The sequence below is a fragment of the Astyanax mexicanus genome, chromosome 4 (assembly GCF_023375975.1).
Source record: "Astyanax mexicanus isolate ESR-SI-001 chromosome 4, AstMex3_surface, whole genome shotgun sequence".
In the NCBI taxonomy this organism is placed as follows: Eukaryota; Metazoa; Chordata; class Actinopteri; order Characiformes; family Acestrorhamphidae; genus Astyanax; species Astyanax mexicanus.
The window spans coordinates 39,782,291-39,805,668 of NC_064411.1; the positions used below are offsets into that span (position 1 = coordinate 39,782,291).

At 37.2% G+C, this 23,378-nt stretch overlaps 1 protein-coding gene across 3 annotated transcripts in view; it reads left to right on the forward strand.

The window, feature by feature from the left end:
- atg5 (ATG5 autophagy related 5 homolog (S. cerevisiae)) overlaps positions 1 to 20,338 on the forward strand; it is a 41,904-nt gene extending 21,566 nt beyond the window's left edge. For 2 of the 3 annotated variants that reach the window (XM_022679088.2, XM_022679089.2), the window contains exons 7-8: positions 20 to 137; positions 16,292 to 20,338. In XM_022679088.2, coding sequence (XP_022534809.1) covers positions 20 to 137; positions 16,292 to 16,428 — 255 coding nt within the window. In that variant the 3' untranslated portion in view covers positions 16,429 to 20,338. Of the gene's footprint in view, positions 1 to 19; positions 138 to 274; positions 578 to 16,291 lie in introns of those variants that run through there. The other variant, XM_022679090.2, reaches the window with a different exon arrangement.
- Positions 20,339 to 23,378: the final 3,040 nt, after the last annotated feature.

Consider the following 23,378-nt stretch of genomic DNA (forward strand, 5'->3'; position numbering starts at 1 on the left):
TCCTGTCTCTCTACTGTAGACGATGAGTGACAGACCGTTCATCCAGAAGCTGTTCCGGCCTGTCTCTCCTGAGGGCCACGTTCTCACCCTGGGAGACCTGTTGAAGGAGATGTTCCCTGCTGCCATTTGCCAGGATGGTAGGTTATATCAATGAAACACACACACACACACACACAAACGTTTGATGGTAGGTGAAGCTTATTTTGCTCAGGGAGTTTTGTTTTGCAGGAAGTTTGAAGGAATATGATCTTGTTTTTTTATGCCGCACAAATAGACCACCCTGATTCCATCTAGAGATTAGAGATATGCGTGACTAAGAGGATGAACCGGGTGAGAGGCGGACGGGGGAGCAAAGGCAGAGTTAAATTCACAGCCAAAACAGGAGCTGTCTGGATTTCTCCTCAGAGGAAGTCTGATAAGCAGACAATGGGCAGAGCACAGAGAGAAACATAGAACCCGCAGGTGGAACAGCCTGCATGGTGGAGCTCATCGTCGCATGGCACATGAGAGTGGTATGAGGTACACACACACACACACACACACACACACACACTCTCTCTCTCTCTTTTTTCATCTCTCCAGCTGAGGGGCTTGGTGTTGGTGTTCAGGTGAAAGTGCCCCCTGCGTTTGTTTGGCTTCCCTCACTTCCAGGTTTGAGTTGTGCTCTGATGATAATCTGCTTTAAGTGTCTTTGGCTCTGTGAGGTGGAACCTTAGCTCAGTATAATATATTATCCAGTGTCCTTCATTTATTTAATTTCCACTCAGAATGACCAAAAATAAGTAATAAGAAGTTCTTCTTGTTTTAAAACTAAAAAACACACTTTATTAGGGATGCAGCTATCGATTATTTTAGTAATCGAGTATTCTACTGAAAAATCTATTCGATTAGTCGAGTAATCGGATAAAACATAAAATAAGAGATTTCATAAAATGAGAAATTTTACTTAATAATGAATAATAATGGTTTCATTTTTAAATTCACAACATACATTTCCACATTGCAAGCACAAATAGAAATGAATAAAACACAAAATAGAAATAAATACCACAAGTAATAATTTTAATTAATAATTTGATAAATTAAGTTAAGTTATTTCAACTTAGGATTTCTTGCAAGTATTAATTATAGGGCATTAATAAAAAATAAAGGCATACACATTGGCTTTATGTTGTGCATCTTAGCTAAATGACAATACAGTAAGTTCATGGCCAGCTAATTTTAACATGTATTTATTTATAAACTCCACAGCGCTGAGTTTACTGATTACATAAAGTCTGTATTAAGTCTAGTTGTAATAAATTAACCACCCACATTAGACAGTATTAATAATAATAATCAGCGCTCCACAGCACTGTTTTTGTTATTAAGGTTCATTAATGTTAATCTCATTGACTGATTTATTATGCTCACCGCTTCAAAAACCTCCGCCTCCTCCTGGATCTGATCTCCTCTGTAATATCTTGAGAAAATTGGACTTCGGATTTGCACAGTGTAACTTCTAACACATTATGAGTAAAAAGTATACCTTACATACCTATACATACCTATACCTATACATTTCACCCAAATTGAATCTGGGTGGCCGTTTATGGTCCTAATATAGCAATGATATTTTTGGCAATATATACAAACACTTGGTAATGTTTTATTTAAGAAATTGTACTACTGCAACAATAAATAAAATTAACATTATATTTCATCCAAGTATAACAGTTTTAAACATTTTAATATAAACAAACTTAAACAAAATTAATTCAAATAATTTACCAAGGCTCTGATTTAGTTTAATATTACAATAATGTAACATAAAAACAATGTAATGTACCAAAAGTCTACCACAATACTAAAGTGCAGAATATGTAGAGCATGTATATAAACTACAACCATAAACAATAAGAAAAGTAATGCTGAGTAGTATTACCAGAAATGTATTTTATAGTATTCTTTCAAGATTCTGATAGTGCATCACTGTATGTTTATTATTTTTATTTTTATTTGTATTTTTATTTTATTTTATTTATTTTTTTTGGATGAGGCTTTATATAGGTTTGTGACTTACTCTACTGTTAGGAGTTCATATAATATAAAACACTAAGGCTTTAAATTAAAGCTTTGATTACTATTGGGTTTACTTTGTCCCACAAAATTACACAATAAATGAAGAAATCAGACTTCATTAACAGAAAAAACAGCTGAAGAATTTAAACAACAGACCTTAAAAACAACTTTAACACGGCTTCTTTTACAAAACTAAATATTTTCTAAATAAGTTTAATAAACACGATAAATAGACCTTAAATACTATATGTTTTCGTATTCGAAAAAGATATTTCCTAAAAGCTTTATTGCACAAGTAAGACACAACTTTATCTTTATAACAACGTTATACCCCAAAGCTTCTCAGTAAATATAAGACTTTCAAGACAGGATAATATCACAATATGGATTTTTTTTTATCTTAAATAAATACAACATAATTAATATTAACCACTGTCTTTAAACTTAACATCTGTTGCATACTGCCTCATTTTTTTCTCATGTTAAAGGGCTTTCCTGGCAAAAAAAAAAAGTAACAGATACAATGGGCAATATTGAGGTCAGCACACATTATTAAGGTCACTACCATATATTTCACGTTAAGTCGATAATTTAACGATGATTATTGTGACAGTCCTTTATTTTACTATAGATTTAACAGAAAAGCTTTTATGTAGACAAAAGTCTACCGCAAAAGAGACTTACTACAGCACACTGGGTTTATTTAACCGGGGGATTCCCATGAAAAACGCCAGCCGGGGCCAAGAATGCTCTTTGCCCACCAGTACTAACATCAACATCTCCTGTTAATTAGCATCTGGCCTCAGACACAAAAGAACACTCTGTTTTTTGGCTGTAAGCAGTTATAGTGGATAAGCAGAGACATGTAGTCGTGTGTGTGTGTGTATGTGTACCAGATCCCCTACGCTTCTTCCAGAGTTCGATTTCGAAACGGTAGAGAGCCCATCTTTTTGAGAAACCCCCACGCTCAGCTTTAGAAGTCAGTCAGAAGGGGCGAAAAAAAATCTATTTTTTCTTTTTAATTCTGTTTTTTTTTAAACATCTTCTAAGAGGTTTTGCGGTGGTATTATTTCAAATAAATGAATTGCTCAAAAAAAGCCCCCGCCCATCAAACCTTCACATCAGCCCACGCTCGTAGTGGGGAAACCTACAGCTGGCCCACCCACCTATCCACAAACGCAGTATCACTACTGAGCCGCTAGCTCATCGCAGCGCTCACTCTGAGAGTGCGTTTTCTCAGATGAGGCTGCGTTTGTGTCTCAGTGAGTGAGTGAGTGACTGACTGACTGACTGACTGAGAGTGTGTGAGTGGATGTGTGTGTGGCAAATTCGGGGCATTCCATTTCACTTCTCTGAGTGTTTCAGCCATCACCTCAGACCATAGCAGTGGAAAGGGGTCACTTTCAGAGAAGAATCACGGCCCGACTGCTTCCAACAGTCACTGGAACAATCAAGTCAGATTTATTCAGAACCTCATGGTTCCGCATCCAGAGCTACGCCTCCGTTCTTCTCGTATGACCCAACTCTTGGCCTCTCCGCCTGTGTAATTGGGCAGAAGTGAGCAGTTGCGGTTTGAATAAATAAAGTGTTGGCCATGCTTGAGCAAGAACACTTAATGTTCGGCATCTCGCCGCTGCCACCGAGCTCGACCGCGCTGCAAGCTGTTTTGTGTGTCGTCAGAAACCTCAAAGCACGACACGCCAGCCTACAAGTTCTCCTCCACTCAGAGCTATATTTTTCCTCTGGATTTTTTCGATTAGCAATTCTGTAGAATGAAGAGGCCTGCCCTACAGTCTTCTAAGAAATGTTGAATTCTCCCCAGTGCCCACTTGCTCAGTTCGTTCCACTGGAAATGTGGCCAGGACCCTGGCAGTAGTTCAAGTCAGTCTTGTGCCAGGGCTCTATGCTACTGTCACTAGAGACTGGGAAGTCATATTCTGGTGTTTACCACTGTTTTATACTTGTTGGTGGTACTTAAAATTGTGCTTGGATTATACTTGGAAATCTCTCTGAGTACAACGCTTCTCTTTTTTATTGTTAGTTAATGTAACCTGTAAATCCTTGCTTAAAATCTTGACATTTTTAAGTTTAAGTAAGAATATTGTAGTTGTTCTATAGTAGTTGTGTTCAGATTTCCCGATAAATGGATCAAGGGAAAGGTTCCAAAATTAATTTAAAGTTCAGAAGGCTCTGTCCTGTTATATTGTATTAATTTTTTTTTTCCATTTTATCCCTAATTTACGCGGCCTATTACCCAACCCACTCATCAGTGATGGCCAAACACCAGGAGGGTGAAAACTAGCACATGCCTCCTCCATTACATGTAAAGTCAGCCACCGCCTCTTTTCCAAATGCTGCTGATGCGGCATTGCCTAGTAGCATCACAGGGCACTCGTAGGAAAGCGCAGCGACTCTGTTCTGATACATCAGCTCACAGACGCCTTGCGCTGCGGACATCACTCTTTGGAGTGATATGGGGAAAGAGCGCCATCTACCCACCCGAGAGAGCAAGGCCAATTGTGCTCTCTCTGGTAGCTGATGGCAAGCTACATGAACAGGATTCGAACCAGTGATCTTCTGGTTTTAGTGGCAGCGCTTAGCCCGCTGAACCACTCGGAGCCTCAAGTTTCTGTCCTGTTATGTTGGCATTTTGGAAGTTATATATGTATGTACTGTTATATTTCTAAATCACACAGTGATTTGGGAACTAGATGGGAACTAGAATCCTGTCCCATGAATTTTCATGTCCCATATAAGCTAAAGAATGCTGAACTGTCCTGTGGGATTTGCGTTTGAGATCTCCTGCGTTGAAAGTGGATGTGATTTCTATTAGAGAAGAAGCGTATCTGTTTGCATGGACAACTCTAGCCAGACACCGCTGGTCACTTAGCCTTTGGTCTATTCTCACATACAGATTTCCACCTTTGTGGTTAAAATTTTTAGCGCTGCAGACACTCAAATGCACAAGTAGAAACACTCATAACAGCATAGGCTACAATGTGTTGTCTCAATGCAGAACTGTAATTCGTCCTTAAGTTGGGGCACACAAAATCTGGCGATAACCTCTTTTTTGTAGTCAAATGCGGGTTTAGTTTTTTTTTTTTTTTTTTATATATATATATATAATAATAATTTGACCAGAATTTGACTTTGAATTGTGAGTATGTTTGTCTTTCTCCATTTATAGAGGTAAGCCTGGTGTTGTGTGACTGGAAATAACTGTCCAGTAGCGTTTTTAAAATGAGTGTACAGGCTTGCCTATAAGGACTCTGGATGTGGCTTTCTGAAAGACTCATTATCCAACATTATCCCAGCATTTTGGGGTCAGTTGCATTTTTTTGGGGTGTTGATTACAGGGAAAAACAGTCATTTTTGAGAGAGCGGAAACAAGTATATTTTTAATTTTCTTCTGAAGTAAAAATGTAAGATTAGATCTTCAACGTAGGAAATCCCCATATAAGAGACCCCAATGACAGCAACATTGCCTTGAATTATTATTATTTACTACAGTTTTCATCAGAAAACCTCAAAGATGCTGAACAAAAACAAACATTTACTTGGGTTTTACTGGCTAGATATATTTTGTCTCATGTAAAATATAGCAATATTTAGTTTAGTAGAACTACATGTCATGTTCATCTGTTCTGTTAGTGATATAAGATAAATATTTACATTTAGTTGCAAGTTAGGTACAGTGGTTTTGATTCAATTGCTTTAATAGTTTAAACCCTATCTAAAAGTATAAAAACTTAACAAGGCAGTAAAATGTGTGCATTCAAATGTGTTTGAGTCCTTAAATAACTAACACCTTGTTAACTGTGTATTAGAACACTCAACCTTCCATTTTCAAGGCTGTTCCAATCTATGTTTTTCCCCCTTCTATGTTGGTCTTTGCGTCATTTTACAGGGTACATACAGGGTAGCCTTACAGTAAATGCACAGCACTTCAAAGGGGGGGGTCTCTTTTCCCCATTCCCCCGTAAGTTGAGGTGTTGTGCTATGTAGGCGTCACTGAAAGATTTAGTTAAATAGAGACTCTGAATCAGTCGCAGTGTCTGTGGTATAAAAAGGGTAAAAAAGGTGGCATAGTTCCAGGTCATTCTAGCTTTGACTTACATTGTAATAACTTTCACATTCAGTTGATTTACAGTTTTTTGTTTTTTTGTTTTCTGGTTGCCTTTTTTGCATTTTTTGTGCCTGTCAAGATAATTATGATATTGAGTTATCAAACAATATATGGATTTATTTTACCAACATCAATATTGCCCTTTATCAGAGCTGTTGATTTCTGGCAGTCCTGTTGTCTGCTCTCTGTTTGAGGTCAGGAAAAGTTTGTAGGTAGACTAGAGCTTCTGCCAGAATTTGGCGCGAATTTCGCAGCAGCGGAAACTAGAGCTTAGATTAGCTGCCCGAACTTGACCCAACCCGGGGCCCTACCCAAATTCGGGCTGGGTCAGGCTGATATTTTCACCACTTTTCACGGGTCTGGCTCATGAGAATGGTCTGTGATGTAGGCGTCTGTTTTTTAATGCTATATATATTTTATATAAAACTATGGCGTGATAATCACAATATAGCTAAGTATTGTTACTTAGCTATATTGTGATTATCACGCCATAGTTTTATATAAAATATCAAACTGTTTTTGTTCCAAACTGTTTTTAGATGCACAAGTTTGAATGTTATAATCACGCAGCTCTGGGGCGCACACATGAGCTTGTCCATTTAACTTGCAGTGCTGTGTGTAGCTGTTTTTAAAAAATATTTTTCTTAAATAATAGGTCTATGCTTCTTCAGTGTTCTGAACAGATTTTGCTTATTCAAACAGCCTGAAAATGTTTTTAAAATGCTCAGTTTTAATGCTCTACTTACTAAAAAAATGTCTGGTTTAAATCAGGCTCGAGCTCATAATGACAGTTTTTGAGGCGGATTATCAAAATTAACTATCAAAATTAACTATCAAAAATGTATTCTAATTTTCCACAATACAGTTTTACCTCTGCTGTAGTCTTTTACACCAGCGTCTAAGGGACCTACCAACTAGTATACACTCCATACGCTAAGAGACCTACCAACTAGTGTTCCAAGGAAGGACAGCCAGTGAACCGTCCTGTAAACCGACCTGTTTCTTTTGGCACAAGGTGGACCTGCACAATATTAAGGGAGGTGGTTTTAATGTTATGACTGATTGGCGTAGGTATGTTATGACTGATTCTTGGTAGGTATGTCCAAATATTTGTTCACACCCTCCTAAAATGAATGCATTCAGCTACTTTTAAGTTGCACCCATTGTAACTAATACAGATGTGCAAATTGACACACGCAGCTTGTCTAGTCCCTGTAGAGAAGTATCACCAAAGAATAGTACTCTCTGCAGCAGATAAACATCTGGAATGATGGTGCTCCATCTAATGGTTTTGGGATTTTTAATAATTTATTTTTATTGCCCTGTACAATCAAATCTTTAGAGCAATGCTCCAAAATTGAAGTCAAAATACTTCCCTGGACAGTAGAGGTATTTAATGCATTTTGTTTCTTTTGTTTTCCTTTTTTAAAGAAAAATCAATTACAAAACATTGTTTTTAAATTATTTATTGAAACTCTTCTAAATATCCCAGCAGACAAACCAGCAAAGCACGAAACATTTACCTCAGCAGTGCTAATTTAATCATGGATTTACTTCAGCAGTGCTATTTTAGTAATAAGGAGCCTGTTGCCGCTTTTATTCAAAATCTTCTATACTTTACATTCTATTACAGTAAATACTGAAGTACTGACTTTTCCCTACTTTGGCCGAATGCTGAATGCCATTTTTCATAAATATTTATGGTGGCCAGATACTTGGTGCATCTCAATTTTTACGTCATCCCAAACATATTCAGTGATGCTGAGGTCTGGACACTGAGCTGTTCACCTCAGCAGTTTTGTCTGTTGTATTCTTCTTCATTTTATTTATTTATTTATTTATTTATTTTTGCCTGTTCGCATTTCTTAGAAAGACCCACAGTGATTTCAGACTCAAAGATGACCTATTAATTTCCAGGTTATCACACTGTAGCTATCGGCTTATCTTCTAATTTTCAGTTCAGTTATGCCTGTGCTAGGCGACCTTGCGGAAGATAATTGTTGTGTCATCCTTGAAAGCGTTTGATTGTGTTGTGTAGAAAATGCATCATGGAAACCCGAGTCCAGATGGTTCACATCTGCTGTGTGAAGCTACCTGAGCATGCTTCTTGTATGGGTGCTGTAAATAGAGCATCAATGCCACAACATCCCCTTCGTTCAGGGCTGGTTTTTAGGGCTTCCTGTTAAGGCCTGAAGCTTTCCTGTTTTGGTTTAGAATACCGTCAATCTCACCAATGTCTGATGTGAGAGTGCCATCAATGGTGTGTGTCTGGTGCACCCAGAAGGCAAGCTTCACCCCAACCCACCAGCGTGAGGTAAGTGTGTGGGCTTTAGAGTAGGCAGAAAGCTGGTCCCCACCAAGATGAATGTTTATCAGTTTCATTTCTTAGCAGTTTCATTTCTTAGCAGTTGGATGTTACAGGTTTCAGGTTGTTTGGTCAGACCCAAAGCTTTAAAGAGAACTTTTGATGACTCTATTAGTTCTGACCTAGTTTATTTTCTAAACTGTGCCGAATTACAGAAACACAGAGCTAATACTTAATTAAAGACTAATTTAAATATTTCATTTCATAATATAGGACTGAGGCAATATTTTTGTATTATGTTCAGTGACATTTAGGGCCCTATTTTAGCAATGTTTACGTGAGCCATCAACAACATTTAGGGCAAGTCAGTGTGTCTTTGCTATTGTAATGGCGAGAAAAGTACGCCTTGTCCTAGTGCAGCTCGAAACTTGCAAAAGGCATGTACTAATTCTCTTAATTGTTAATAGGTGTGTTTTAGGCCTAAAGTGTTATAAACTGTTCAGTGTGTCACTTGACATTCCCTTTAAGAGTCAGGTGAGCTCTGATTTGGTGCATTGCTATTTTAGGAGTGCAGCTACCTGGAGGTGCCCAATGCTTCTCAGCAGCGGAAACTGACCTGCTCGTTCAGGCTAGTAGCTGTGGCCTTTGTCATGTCATGTGGTGCGACAATTATTTATAAAGTGATAAATGATATAATAATTAATTTCCTTAAGATGCTTAACATTTTTCAAATACGTTTTCAGAAGTGTAATATGCTTAGAAAGAAAATGTTTAGATTACTTTTTGTACATATAATAATCTTAGATTTTTATTATATAATGTCACAGTCTCTTGTGTAGTGTAGTTAAAAGACTTATTTTTTTCCTCAAATTGCATAAAACTGAAGTTTCAAAAATATCGTTTGTAAAATCATACTGATACGCCACATTTTTTTTTTTTTTTTTTTTTTTTTTTTTTTATAAAGGAGAATTTTGTCTCTGACTTATATACAGGTATATGTCAACAAATTTGAATTGTAGAGCCATGTCATCTGCTTATGTTGGTCCACTGTCTTATATCTTCCCTCTGCTGACAACTTCTATGGAGATGCGGATTTCATTTTCCATCAGGACTTGGCACACGCCAAAAGTGACTATTCTAGTGAATCGAGAAATGTCAAATTTCCACAGAACTGAAATGAAGTAAAATGTACCGTCTGCCTTGCAGATGCCATAGTGTATTTGTAATAGAACAGTATTTACATTTATTAATGTATGGAAATTTGAAATCTAGTAGTATCAATGTATGGAAAATGTAGTAGTTTTGTGAGTTCATTATAAGGGAAGTCAGGAGGTATTTTAGATTCAGCCTGAAACATGCATGCATTATGATGTATATAAGAAATTTCCACCTTGCACTGTATATTTAAAAAAAAAACTCCAGTTTTCCAGAAACAACAATGCCAGTCTTGTATAGATAAGATGCCAAAAGCAGACAAAATCCGCTTTTTACATGTGGACAAGGGTCCATAAAGCCAAATATAAGCTTTTATGTGTTTTCTGCCAAGATAAAGCTGTCTAAACAGTGTGTATGTGTGTGCCTAAACACTGTCAACACAGTTGTGGGTCTGATACCTGGGCTTGGCCTACTGCCACTGTTAGGCCCTTCTTAAGCAAGGCCCTTAACTTTCACTGCTCCTCCCCAGGTAAAGCCGTCTCTTAATTTCTTTTCTGCCCAGGTGTCTATCAGCAGCTACATCTGCTTCATAGCTCAAATACAATACTGAAGAATTGTTGTTATTGTAAGTCGCTTTGGACAAAAGCGTCTGCCAAATGTAATGTAATGTAATGTAATGTAATCCATATTATGGCAAGAACTACTCAACTAAGTAAAGAAAAAAAATACTATTATTTGCACTTCAATATTGTAAGTTGCTTTGGACAAAAGCGTCTGCCAAATGTAATGTAATGAAGAAGCAGAGGAAGCTACAAGGGCTTCCTCCTGAGCTCACCCCGTAATCTGTGTGTGTGTGAGGAGACACACGTGGGCGTCTGAGATTCTGAACTTCTGAAGATTCTGAACACTGTACACGGCCTTGTTATTTCTTTTCTTAGTGAATTCCCCCTTGTGTCATAACGAGAGAAATCGAGGGGGTGCACCCACCCTCCAAAAGAGAACGAGAGAGAGAGAGAGAAAGAATGAACCCTGGCTTCTTCCAGGGAGACACTCAACCCTCACCACTGGCCCTTAACTTTTACTCTCATCACAACCAGGTGTGTGTTTCAGAAGTATCTGTGCGTCTTGTTTTGGTCCCTGCAGGCTGTGCAGAACGTGGTGAGGGCCACTGTCAGTTCTAGGCCTCATCTGCTGGAGAATCAGTTGAAACTAGCTTAGCTTTTCTTAGAAAAGGACATCTCTTAAGATTATCTTAGGCTTTCTTGTATTTTTCTGCAGCTCGGTTTTGTCAGTTGTTTTCTCTATGCGTAACCTTTCTGCTGTTTAAATGTTTGAAACCGCCCTTGTAACGGTTATCCTGTTATTACGTGTACGGCTTGCGTTTGTGGATTTAAACGGTCAAGGCAATTAGTCATAATGAGCCGCATGCATCGAGCTCCGCCCAGCTGTGCATCTTTCTCCGCCCGCTCTGCCAAACCGAGGTTTGATATGAGTGAATGAAAGGGGTGTGGCTTGTGTGAGGTGGTGATGCTTTTGTCAGGTGTGTGTGTGTGTGTGTGTGTGTCCGTCCTCAAACTATCTGTGGCCTAGTGTTAACCCCTGACCCTGTGTACCGCCTTCAGCTAAGACTTGTCACTGTCTGATCAATAGGGCCTGCATGGCAAGTGTGTGTGTGTGTGTGTGTGTGTGTGTCGGTAATGATTACTCACTGTGGCAGTTTATGGGAATTGTATAATTGTAATTAATGGGATGTCAGCCAAAGGTTTGCCAACATGTTCATACGGTAACAGTGGCGGCACTTATTGCAGTGAACTGTTAAATGAATTCATAAATTTCTCTTCTATTTTTGTATCACTGGATACAAAAACATCAGAAAGCTGCTGATGACTTACAAAGCTGCTGAAACAATATAATAAAAAAAACTGTATTTCCTGCACATTATTGATATAAAGAAGTTTTAAAGCAACATTATACATAATTTTGCATATACAGTTTACATATACAAACTGCTTTAAAATCATGCTGATGCTCCAGCAACTCTTTTTAAGTAGAGTTTTGTCTCTGCCACTGTTATTTCTCATTTGATTTTACCTCTGGAATATAATCAAGAGGAATGTGGATGACCACAAGCCATCAAACCAAGCTGAACTGCTTAAATTTTTGCACCAGGAGTGGCATAAAGTTATCCAAAAGCAGTGTGTAAGACTGGTGGAGGATAACCCGCCAAGATGCATGAAAACTGTGATTAAAAACCAGGGTTATGATTTCTGAACTCTTAAAACTTTATAAATATGAACTTGTTTTCTTTGCATTATCTGAAAGCTCTGCATCTGTTTTGTTATTTCAGACATTTCACATTTTCCTCAAATAAATGCTCTAAATGAAAATATTTTTATTTGGAATTTGGAAGAAATATTGTCTGTAGTTTCTAGAATTAAACAACAATGTTCATTTCACTCAAACATTGCTTATACATATAACTAGCCAAATCAGACAAACTGATTCAGAAACTAAAGTGGTATCTTAATTTTTTCCAGAGCTGTATGATTCTAAATGCTTCATTCACTTTCAGTGACTGTTCTGTATCTCTCAGCTTGTCCAAAAATGCTTGTGAAAAGCATGTTCTTTAGTGGTGACCCAAAGTGCAGCATACATAAGCTTAAGAACAGACCATGTGCTGTTCGAACTGACAGTTCTAGCCAGATTCTGCCAGTCAGAATCTGTACCACCTACTGCACTGTTCACTGTGGGTGGTAATACCTTTCTTTGCCTATGATGTATTCAAGGTACACATAAAACACTGTGGATCAAGAAATGTCATATTTCCACACAATTTTGGAAGTGGAATGTAGAATGTGTATCATACCCACTACCAAACCATATAAACTTGCTAACAAATTGCACGTTTTCAGTAAAGATCATTTGAAGCTATAAAACAAAGCTAATTTTACCTTAAGTAATTTGTATCCTAGTTTTTTTTTAATATGCCAACAGTTTCTTTGTGAGATCTCTCAACCCCATGCAGCTGCTTTCCTGAGTGAGTCAGGCTTTTTTGTTTGTTTGTCACTAACTGGTGGAAGATTGTGGCTGTATGAGTACAGTAATCCTTGAGCTTTAAACACAAAGTACAAAGCTGAGCAATCTCTGAGTTCATTTGTGGTTCATTTTTGGGTCAGTTTAGAGGGGCTTTGTTCATATACACTCAGAAAAACCATGACTCTATTGCCTAAGACCACCTGAAAGTGTGAAAACACCCCACTGGGACTGAACTGGTATATCTAAACACACAGTATATCAGTTGTAGCTAGAATAAGTCTATCAAATAATTCAGCTTATAATAAAATTATTAATGCAAACAATTTATAAAAAACATTGTCTGTTTTGCAACCAGCCTGGAATAATTTTCTGATTATATATTTATATATTTTATTTTTACTTTTATTACAATATTACAATTTAAAACTACAGCTTAAACATGTTAAATGTTTAAATGGTATTTTTTATAATGTTTTTTTTTTTTCAGTGCAAGGCAAAATAAAATATGTTTAGGCTATTAATGCCAAAACATAATCGAGAACTTGTGAAAAACTGTGTTTTTAGTATTTGTCAATCTGCCTTCAGTTTCATTTTTTTTGCTTTTCATGTTGGTGAATCTCTACTTTCTGTTCTACTGTAGTACTGATTCTATTGAATTGAGTTTCACTAAATATATCTGGAAATCTAAATTATTCAGCCTATAATGGCAAAGCATTTTTGATTCGTTGGCGTGTCTTCATTGAAAAGTAAAATAAGTTACATTTAAGTCATTTAATTTTTTTGGAAAAAGTGACAATGATGATAAGTCTCAAAAAACTGTGTTTGGTATTTGGGCTTTCTGTCAAACATTTAATTTTGTTGTTTTCGGGCGCATATTAAAACTAGATTTCGGTACATCACTGCTTTTTTCAGTATAATTAAAAAGTTGAGATGCACTGAATATTTGGCAACCAAAGTTATTTAGCTAAAACAAGTAAAAAAAAAAAAACTTACAGCAAATAATGACTTTATTTTATGTTATATTGTGCTGTGTTGGTTTGTCTTCTGGGATGCTGAAAATGTTCAGTGCAATATTTTAAAATGTTACTTTTATAAAAGCTTTTTTTTTTTTTAAATGTGGCTATTTAATTTGTATTATTAGTGTATTTATATATATTTTTTTAATTGGTGAACAAAGTGCTGAAATAATGAAAACCTCAAAAACCTGTGTTGGGTATTTAGCCTTTGGCCAAATGATTCATACTGCTTGATTTGACAAAATCAGTATAAGTAGTAGATGCACAAAAAAATGGCAGCTTAAATTATTAATATAACTTGTATTATAACCTAATATTAAAACTAGGAAAAACAAACACAATAGCTAATTAATGTAATTGTGTACAAAGTGCCTACATGATAGAAAATTTTAAAACAAAAACGTTGGTATTCATTGTTTCATTTTGGTCAGATTTTGCCAAAATTTTGAGATTTTGGCTATCCCTTATTTTTTCTTGGTATAATCTGAAAGTGAAGCAGTGTGTGCGCTGGCGGCTGAGCCAGCATTTCAGTCTCTTGGCCTGAAGCCCACCACCCACCTCCCCTCACTTGGCTGTTTAACCTCACCTCCTCTTCATAGGTCAGGAGGCTAATGTTACTGCTGCCAGCGGCTCCCTGCACTTTTTCCTCAGAGTCCTGGGCAGAACACCATGAGGTCAGCATGGGTAGCAGTGACTAAAAGATGATGGAGAGAGGCTGGACGACGCGATGTGGTCGCTCTGCTCCTGCCAGCAATAAACAGTGGAGCCATTCATGACCTCATACCACATCCAGCCTGCCAGCTTGCTGAGCTCGGCATGCTGAGATTCCACCTTAGCTGAGAAACGTGGACTCCTGGAGTGTGTGAAAGTTGTGAAAGTGAAGAAAGAAGGAAGTTCTCAGCAGCTATTAGATGATTTCTTCAGAAAAAAAGTGTTGCACATCTTATTTAATTACATGACATACACACACAGGACACGCTTTAGTCGACGCTTGAGGCCGAAGGAGCCTCATTAGTCTCTGTCTCTGACCATTTGAACTTTTGCCTGCCCCTCGTGTCTCTCGGACAAGATGATGGATAGAGGTCTTGCAGAGATAGTTAGGAAAAAAAGAGGGAAATGGACACCTCTCTGAGTGACAGGTCAATAAAAGTGACCCATCATTCCTCCAGTGTTCTTCCAGTGAACTTTAGGATGCCTTCACACCTACCTTGCATAGATATTTTATTGTATTGTGATAAATCTTCCTATTTTATCGACAATATACTCAAATAAGCATATCGATGACATTTCTGTTTAATTAGATTGAATGATGTGCAGCAAAAATTTAATAAAAATCAGTGTACTATGCATGGAAATATTTGAAAAACAGTTTTTAACCCTCGTATGGTCTTTGGGTCTGTGGGACCTGTTTTCAGTTTTTAATTTAATAAAAATTATACAATTACCATGGCTCACGTTCTGTGAGGAACATAAATTACAGAACATAAAGAACATAAATATTTTCAATGAGGACCACATTTCTGAACATTCAGAATGAGTTTGAAGAGTAGAAAACATATGCAGTACACACTCTGCCCCTTATGTGTGGTATAGTGGTCTAATGTGATGGTGAGGCAGATGTTACGTTAAATTTCAATAACAATTTCAAACCAATATCAATATGGTTTTGGAAACACTTGCTTTATTTGTACATTTTGTTTTTTTTAATTTGTTTAGAAATGGCACTCGTTTTTGCTAATTTTACATTCATACATGTGATTTAACATGGGTAAAGGTAATATTTAACACGTGTTGTTTATATTGCATGCAATTGGGATGAACTAAAACATAAAAAATATATATTATTTTGAATTAGAAGCCCCAAATGCAATGGGTCCACAGACCCAGCAGGACTCCATGTCTAACAAAAAAGACTTAATAAATAAGGTGTAGGATGCTGCCACTGCCAATGCATTTTGTCTGCTTGTCAATAAATTGTCTTTTAATATCATGAAATTCTATATTTTTACCATATCACTCAGCCCTATCAGTGTGCAATTATGTGCACTACCATGGTGGCTTTTATACTGGTTATTTCAATATCAGTGTTATATAGTTTGGACTTAAATTAGTCAATTTTGCTCATATCATTTTGCCTTCTACCTTGTTTATACCAAACTACAATTGCAGGTGCCATAAATCATGGTCCAGTCCAAAGTGTGGTCAAAAGCAAATGGAGTAAAATAGATCATAATCCAGTTTGTTTGTTTGTATTGTGAAAGCACTTTTTCCTAGATAGTTCGAACTTCACGGACCAATTACATGAAGTTGAGGCAGGCTATCATCACCCAAACATTAAACAATAGAAGAAGAAAAAGACACCTCTGTTGTGTTGAAATTTGACTGCCCTTTATGTACATGCACATCACACAGCAGTACGGTCACGTACGGCTTGTGACTCCTGTGTCTACTGCAACTGTAGATTAACACTTATTTAAAAACAGAAATGACCCAAACACATATATGCAATGCAACAAAACACATAACACTTTCAGGTGTGACAGTACCCTTAATGGATGTTTTTTCTTCTATTTTTCTTTCCTTTCCGATCAGATGAGCCAAAGAAGTACCAAGTGGTGATTCACGGGATCGAGCCACTGTTTGAGACGCCGATCCAGTGGCTGAGCGAACACTTGAGCCATCCAGACAACTTCCTCCACATCTGCATCATCCCGTCACCGAGTGACTGAGCCGTGAGATTTTCAATGTTGTCGCGTCAGGATCTGGACAATCAACAGACGGCTCGAACAACAGATGAACGCGGTTTTGCCTCTCTCCGCCTTGTCCCTGAGGGAATTTATTTTTTCCGGATGAACTTTTCACTTCACTTTTCTTTCTGTGCTTTTTTTTTTTTTTCTTTTTTCTTTTTTTTTAAAACAATTTCTGCGTTCACCTTCATTCGTCTCAAAGTGGCGGAACTCTTGGACAAAAACAGGAACTTTGTTTTTCCGAATCATCTGAAATGAAAGCGGAAGACCACTTGGAAAGCAACCGATTTTATTATGCATGCCATCGGGATGTAAAGAACAAACTATCTGTTTGCTATCTGGTCATCACCGTCAGTATCCAAATGGTATCTGCGTATCGTATCCGTCATGTAACAAGTTAGCCTAGTAGTAACAGTAATGTGCACTTAACTGCTTGGAAAACGTGTCATCACTATGTCCTGTATTTGAGATATACATTTTATATTTTATGGCATTTGACTGACGCTCTTATCCAAAGTGACTTGAGTGACAGAATTGGGCCAATGTAGTGTTGGGAGTCTTGCCCAAGGACTCTTATGGGTATATCACAGCATAGTCACCCAGACAGGGAATTGAACCCCTGTCTCCTACATGATGTGGTAGCTCACAAGCAGGTTGGTGTGGTGATGTATGTGTTATCCACTGCGCCACACCAACCATCAACAACCATATTAATCTAATCGTTTGATGGGAACAGGTAATCAGGACTTTTTAAAAATTTACATTACTAAACAATATAAATATTATTGAGTTATGTTACTTGTTGCTACTGGAGTTTAAAGAACTTGAAAATGTTACACCAGCTGTCAAAGGAATAGCGTGGAGAAAAAGCAAGTTAACATGATTAATTGATTTAGATTCACCAAGACATTTTCATATCTGATGTTGGCTTCTTAATTTTAAAGGTTTAGATGGTCGCTTATCTTAATTTAACAGGTTAAATAATGATTTGGTTAAACAGCTTGAGCACACCTTATTTACCTTATAACCACAGCTATATAGTATTGTTTTGCTTTGAAATTCTTCCTAAGAAAACAGAATTATACCAAACATTGTGCTATATTTAAGATTAAAGTGGTTCCATGTATCTTAAATAACCTTCACCATTAGGAGAAATAGATTTTGGGTGCAGTGATGCATAATAAAGAGTACTCACATTTGTTGAATAGCCTACCTCTGCTCTCCCGCAGTTTTACGAGATCTGGTAACTTTGTGCAGTTTGTCAAAACAGGCTAGAATGGGTATGTCACTGTACTGATCACGACTTCACTTTAAGATGGTGGTGCCTGGAGATGTAGGTTACGCTTTGGGTTGTAAACAGTGATTTTTAATTAACTTCTTGTGCAATTTTTAAAGTTCTGAATGCCTCATTTTTAATGTCAGGGTTGTCAGAGTTCTACCAATGAGGTGTGGAGCTACTTTGATCCTGATTAACGGTGTAAAAAGTGATTTATCTGCAGGGGCAAAATATGCCCTGTTAAAACTCATTTTAGCCTGTTTGGACAAACTGCTAAAAGAAAATGCTGGACCTCAGGAAGCTGTGGGAAAGTGGAGGTGGGCTATTCAACAAAGGTAAGAACTCTTGAAGATGTTTTACTACATCGAGAGACAATTTCACAACAGAGTTCTCCTTTAAACTCAGTTAAGAAGTTTATTGTTTAATGGTTTTTATGGATGTAGTAAGTAATTCATACCATGTTTTCTCTTAACACAATTTAAGAGAGAGAGAAGTCTTGTTCACTTGGGATTGTTATTGTAAGGTAATTACGATGCAATTAGAATAGCCTCCCATGACTTTTGACATGTCTTATAGAAGCTAAACAAACAACACTACATTGACATGTGGGATAGCCTGTGATTTGCTTATCACTTGCTGCATAGGTATTTCTGTCTAGATGCTATCAGTTACAATCATTACTACCCACTGTGCTGTCTACTGTGAGTGGTAATGCCACCCAATCTGTTCCCAATACACAGGCGAAACTGTAAATTAAGGAATGTTAAATGTATAATCCATCAAACGCCAGCTATCGGTCCTTGAAATAGCTCTGGCATCAAGCTAATTCCCGTTTTGGCCAGTCAGTCAGTGTTTAATCTTTGACTCACAAGATAGCTCCTCACAGCTTACACAGGTGTGGGTGTTTCCAATATGTTTGCTGATTTTTGCCATGTCCGAAATGTATGTACAAACGTACAAAGAAAATTAGTATTATTAATAGAAATACGTTTTTTTTAGCAGTGTTAGCCTAGCATCTCCTATTGTAAATGTAAAGAAAAAGCACACATCAGATATAAAACATGTCTTTGATCTCTGATTATAACTGCATCTAGGATCAGCAATGAATCATGTATGTTGATTGTACTGATTTTTCACCAAACTATTCCTTTAAGACGTTTACATCCCTGGTATGCATTCCTGGAATTTCTGACTTTCCCTTCTACGATCATTCAGCAGTCTGACTTGCTCTCTACATGATGCCTTAGATTTCATACTATAACTGCTGTGTCTCACCACCTTCACACCAGCTCATACGCGACAGTACCGCCGCTGCCGCCGTCGCAGTGTTACAGAGCCTCATATATTCTTCAACCTCTCTCTCCTTCCGTCTCTCTCATCATGACTAACGTGCTGCCGATGCTCTTAGATCTTCTCTCGGCGCGCTGTTAATTATCAGTTCCGATCCTGTTTGTCGTTAAATGAGACCACTAAACTGCTGTACTCTGCCAAGCCTCCTCTGAGGGGGGTAATTACAGACACGGTTTACAGGCACGCACGGGGGGGTAGGTGGAGGCGTGAAAAGTACGAATGGAATTATGTCTTGTCTGTGGCAGGAACTGTCATACCGTTTATGCCAGGAAAACGAGGAGAACAAGCTTTTGGACTCTTGGACTCTAGGCGCCATGATGACATCACACGCTCAGCAGATCCCCAGATCCATGTGTCAGACTATGTGACTGCAGGCTGGGAAGATTATGGGAATATGGGAAGATTCAGCAGGAAAGAAGCCTCTTGGGGCGTCTTTTGGAGGATTCTGTCTGGTCACAAGAAAAGTCGAACTGGAGTTTTACCATTCCACTCTTTCGGTTCACCACTCTTCATGACTTGAGATTGATTTTGTTTTTTATTTATTTAATTTTTCCACTGTTTTTTCAATTTTCTAAATATTTCAGAGGTGATGTAAGATGTTAACAGTCAGAGTGGGTTTCCAAAAGAGTTGAGGAGAGCAAGTTTATATATTAATACCCTTAATTTTAGAAGAAAAATGCAGGTGTCTCGACACTTGGACAGATTAGGCCCCCCGGGAACCTAAATCTGTATTTATTTTCTTTATTCTACCTTGAGTGGTGGGCTTATGTGTTATTCCTACTGTAGGACTTCAGTAAAATTTATGGCAGATACACACAGGGTAAAAAATCTCGATGGGAGTAGCTACTCAACCTCCAACACACACACGCATTGGTAGTGATGACCAATATTATAACCCAGTTATATAGTAATAATGATTTTTTTTGTTGGATTTTTGCAGTTTAATGTTCATAGGCTATGCTCCTCACTATAGAATGGGAGATCCTAAAAGATCCTAAAAGTCAGGTTTATGTCAGCACACCCCTGGCCAGTCAAAATGTTGCACAATGAGTCCAGCCTCTCTTCTAGTCTGAGCAACCTGGAGAGTTAAATCTAAACCTGGAGAGCTAAAGCTAGACAAGCAAAGCTAAAACCATACTTCTCCTTTAGATTTATCTCTCCAGATTTATGTTATGCCTACTGCCCATGCCTACTCTCACCTTTATTATCATTATTTATGGTGGAATTGCCCTTTCATTGGCTCTATAGATAAAAATAAAAAAACAATTGTCAAGGTTTTACCTTTTTAACCATAATGTGGTTGATCAGCCAAGTTCATGGTTTCACTTTTAGAAGCAACAGTTTCATACAATGTTAGTACTTTTAAGCGCGTCCAGTAAAGAAAAAATACTTTGCAGTTTAGCAGTGCATTTGGCTATGTTAGATTTGTAACTCCTGTACAAACCAGTACGAAATAAGCACAGTTTATACAACACACATACACTGGTCTTTGCTGATGAACTACACAACTACACCATGGGTTACACAGCTCCTGAGAGTTTTGTAAAATGAAAACAAGAGATTAACTCCAAGCTTATCTGTTCTTACATTAAAGCAGCAGTCTGTATGTTTATACCTTTCTTTTTATTAATAGCAGTAATATTTGTTGCGAGGGGGAAATGTTATAATTAAACAGTGATACTTAAGAGGGAGTGCTATAACGTGCCGTGCAGTGGCAATATTGCACGTTATAGCAAGAACCTCGAGTGTATTATTGTGATCATTCCACATTTCCATTATCGATGTTTACTGAAAGATTAAGAGTTAAAGACGATGCGAAAATATGATCTGTTAGGTTATAAACACTGCGAGTTAAAATAGTTCCATTGCTGCTCTGTTTGTATCTGTGCTGTTTGGCTTGTAAGCGCTGTATCATTGCTAGGTTACCGGTATGTGGCAGAGTAATACGTGGAGCGCTTCAGTTACAGTGCATTACCGGCTGATAACAGCACTCATAGAACTGTAGTATAATTAATGGTTAATCAGTGTCCTGCGTGATCATCCCTACTATGTCTAATTTATCATTCTGAAAACAGAGTTTGGTCTGGTAGTTTTTTTATGTAATGTTGACCATTTTTTTTTATAAATTAACACACAAAATGAACAAATGATACTCAAGAATATCATGCATTTTCTTTTGAATGCTTTGTGCAATTACACATTCTCACCAGAGAGGTCTCTAAACCTCCGTTTCCTCTAAAACGTACAGACTGTTGCTTTAAGTAACATTTAACATTGGTAAAAATCACAATGTGTGCATCCTAACATTCTAACATCCTAACAACGGTTGTCTTTTTTTGTTGTTTGTGTTTTATTCATTTTATTCATTCAAAAAAAAGCTTTAAGGACATTTGAAGTTGACGAGGAACACCTTTGGCTGTTGGGCGTCCTTAATCTCGGCTGAATTTGCTGTGGTTAGCTCAGGTTCAGCGCATCTGTCCATCATATGAGGAGGTTGAGGAGTGCAGTGTAGTCTTCAGAGTGGAAGCTGGGTGAGTCAGAGGTCAGCTTGCTGGGGGAAGTCAGTCGTACTGATTGAAGATTGAAGGTGATAGCAGACGAAATCTCTCCTGTTCTGGATTTGAAGCCTCCGGCATTCTAACTGTGCTTGTAAGTATTTCGGCTCAGCAACATTTGTTTGTGTTTAGTTAGTTTGGAAGGGATGGAGGAGGATGGGGAGGGAAGGGGGGTGGTGGATGTTAGGTGGGGTGGTGGTGGTGGTTTCAGACGATTAACAGCTGAGAGTGATTATTCGCTTATAGGAATAAGTGAGTGTACTCGCTCAGACGCAGACACAGACAGACTGCACCAGGATACAAGTAAGCAGAACTGCTCGGACAGGATGACCTCGCTATTCGTTTAGGAGGCGCATCGTGGGATTGTTTACGGAGTCTGATCTTTTTTTTTTCTCGAATGTGGGCTCCAGATTCCCTCTGTGATTTGAATTAATCTACGGAAATACCAACGCTTAAATGTGTCCCTGCACTCTTTAACACTTTCCAAGCAGTTTCAGTCAAGTCACTTTTACTCACTTTCCTCTCTTCTGGACACTTTTTTCATGCAGTGACTTTTGCTTTTCTGTCTTTTGCTACTGTTAATTTAAAATTTAAAATGTAAAAACGCTCACCATATGATTAAAATGATATTTTGTAACTATGCAATGTTGTCTGATTCTTTGGATGCAATTTTTGATTAATTGATGTGATCTCTGAAATATTTTCATATAACCTGTGGTTCCATAGACCTGTAAGGCTGTTATACCTGTTCTACTGCTCAGCCATTAAAAAAATAAAACCACTTAAAGCAAGTATGAAGACAGCAACATTGATTATCTGGTTTCAATGGCACTGAGCTTTTATTTGTAACATAAATATATATCTTAAAGTGCTTCAATTTCTAAAATTAATTTTTATTTCAAATATCCATTTCAAAAACAGGCAGTATAAAAACAATACAAAAATATATAAACTGTTAAAATAAAAAATTGCAATAAAAACAAAAAACTAATTTATAAGTGAAAAAGAAATGAAAGAAAATAAACACTGTAAAAAAACATGTTTTAAAATAAAAGTAGCATAAAATACCAGTGATAATTAAAACAAATCAATACAAAAGAGAGATTATGTATTTAAATAAATAATAATAAAAAAAAGTCTTTAGCTACCTTTTAATATTGAGTAATGATGTACTATGAACACATTTTAAAACTGAACTAAACTGCTAGAGTAGAAAGTTTTGATAAAATGATCATATAATTGATTAGAAGGCACTAAACAATCGTATTTACTATAGCCAGGCTAACTACTGGAGTGAATGGTGTGGGATAAAATAAGTGAATTAATTATTTAAAAAGTGGCCTATTAAAATAGTTTACTAACCTACATTAAACGTCACATTACATGAAATTCATTGTAAACTAAAGCATTTCTGTTGCTCCATTCATCATGATATTTTGAAAAAAAAAATAGTTTTTAACAAGAAATAAGTGTTGCATGACTGCAAAGTTTGTCTTGGTCTTTGTTGGCAAAATTTTTTCCAAATTAGCTTGTTTAAAAGATGAAAAATTATTGTATTGCATGGTTTTCACAGACAAAAAAAATCTCTAAAATATAAACAATGAAACCAAAATTAATAGAAGTTTGATTTTTGAAGTGTGCTGAAAAAAAGCCAGAAAATGTTAACTCCCTTTAATTCAGGTGGCCTCATTCCCAGTGGAAGGGGTGTGAACAAAATGAAAACAATGTTGTTGCTGAGGGAAAAAAACAAA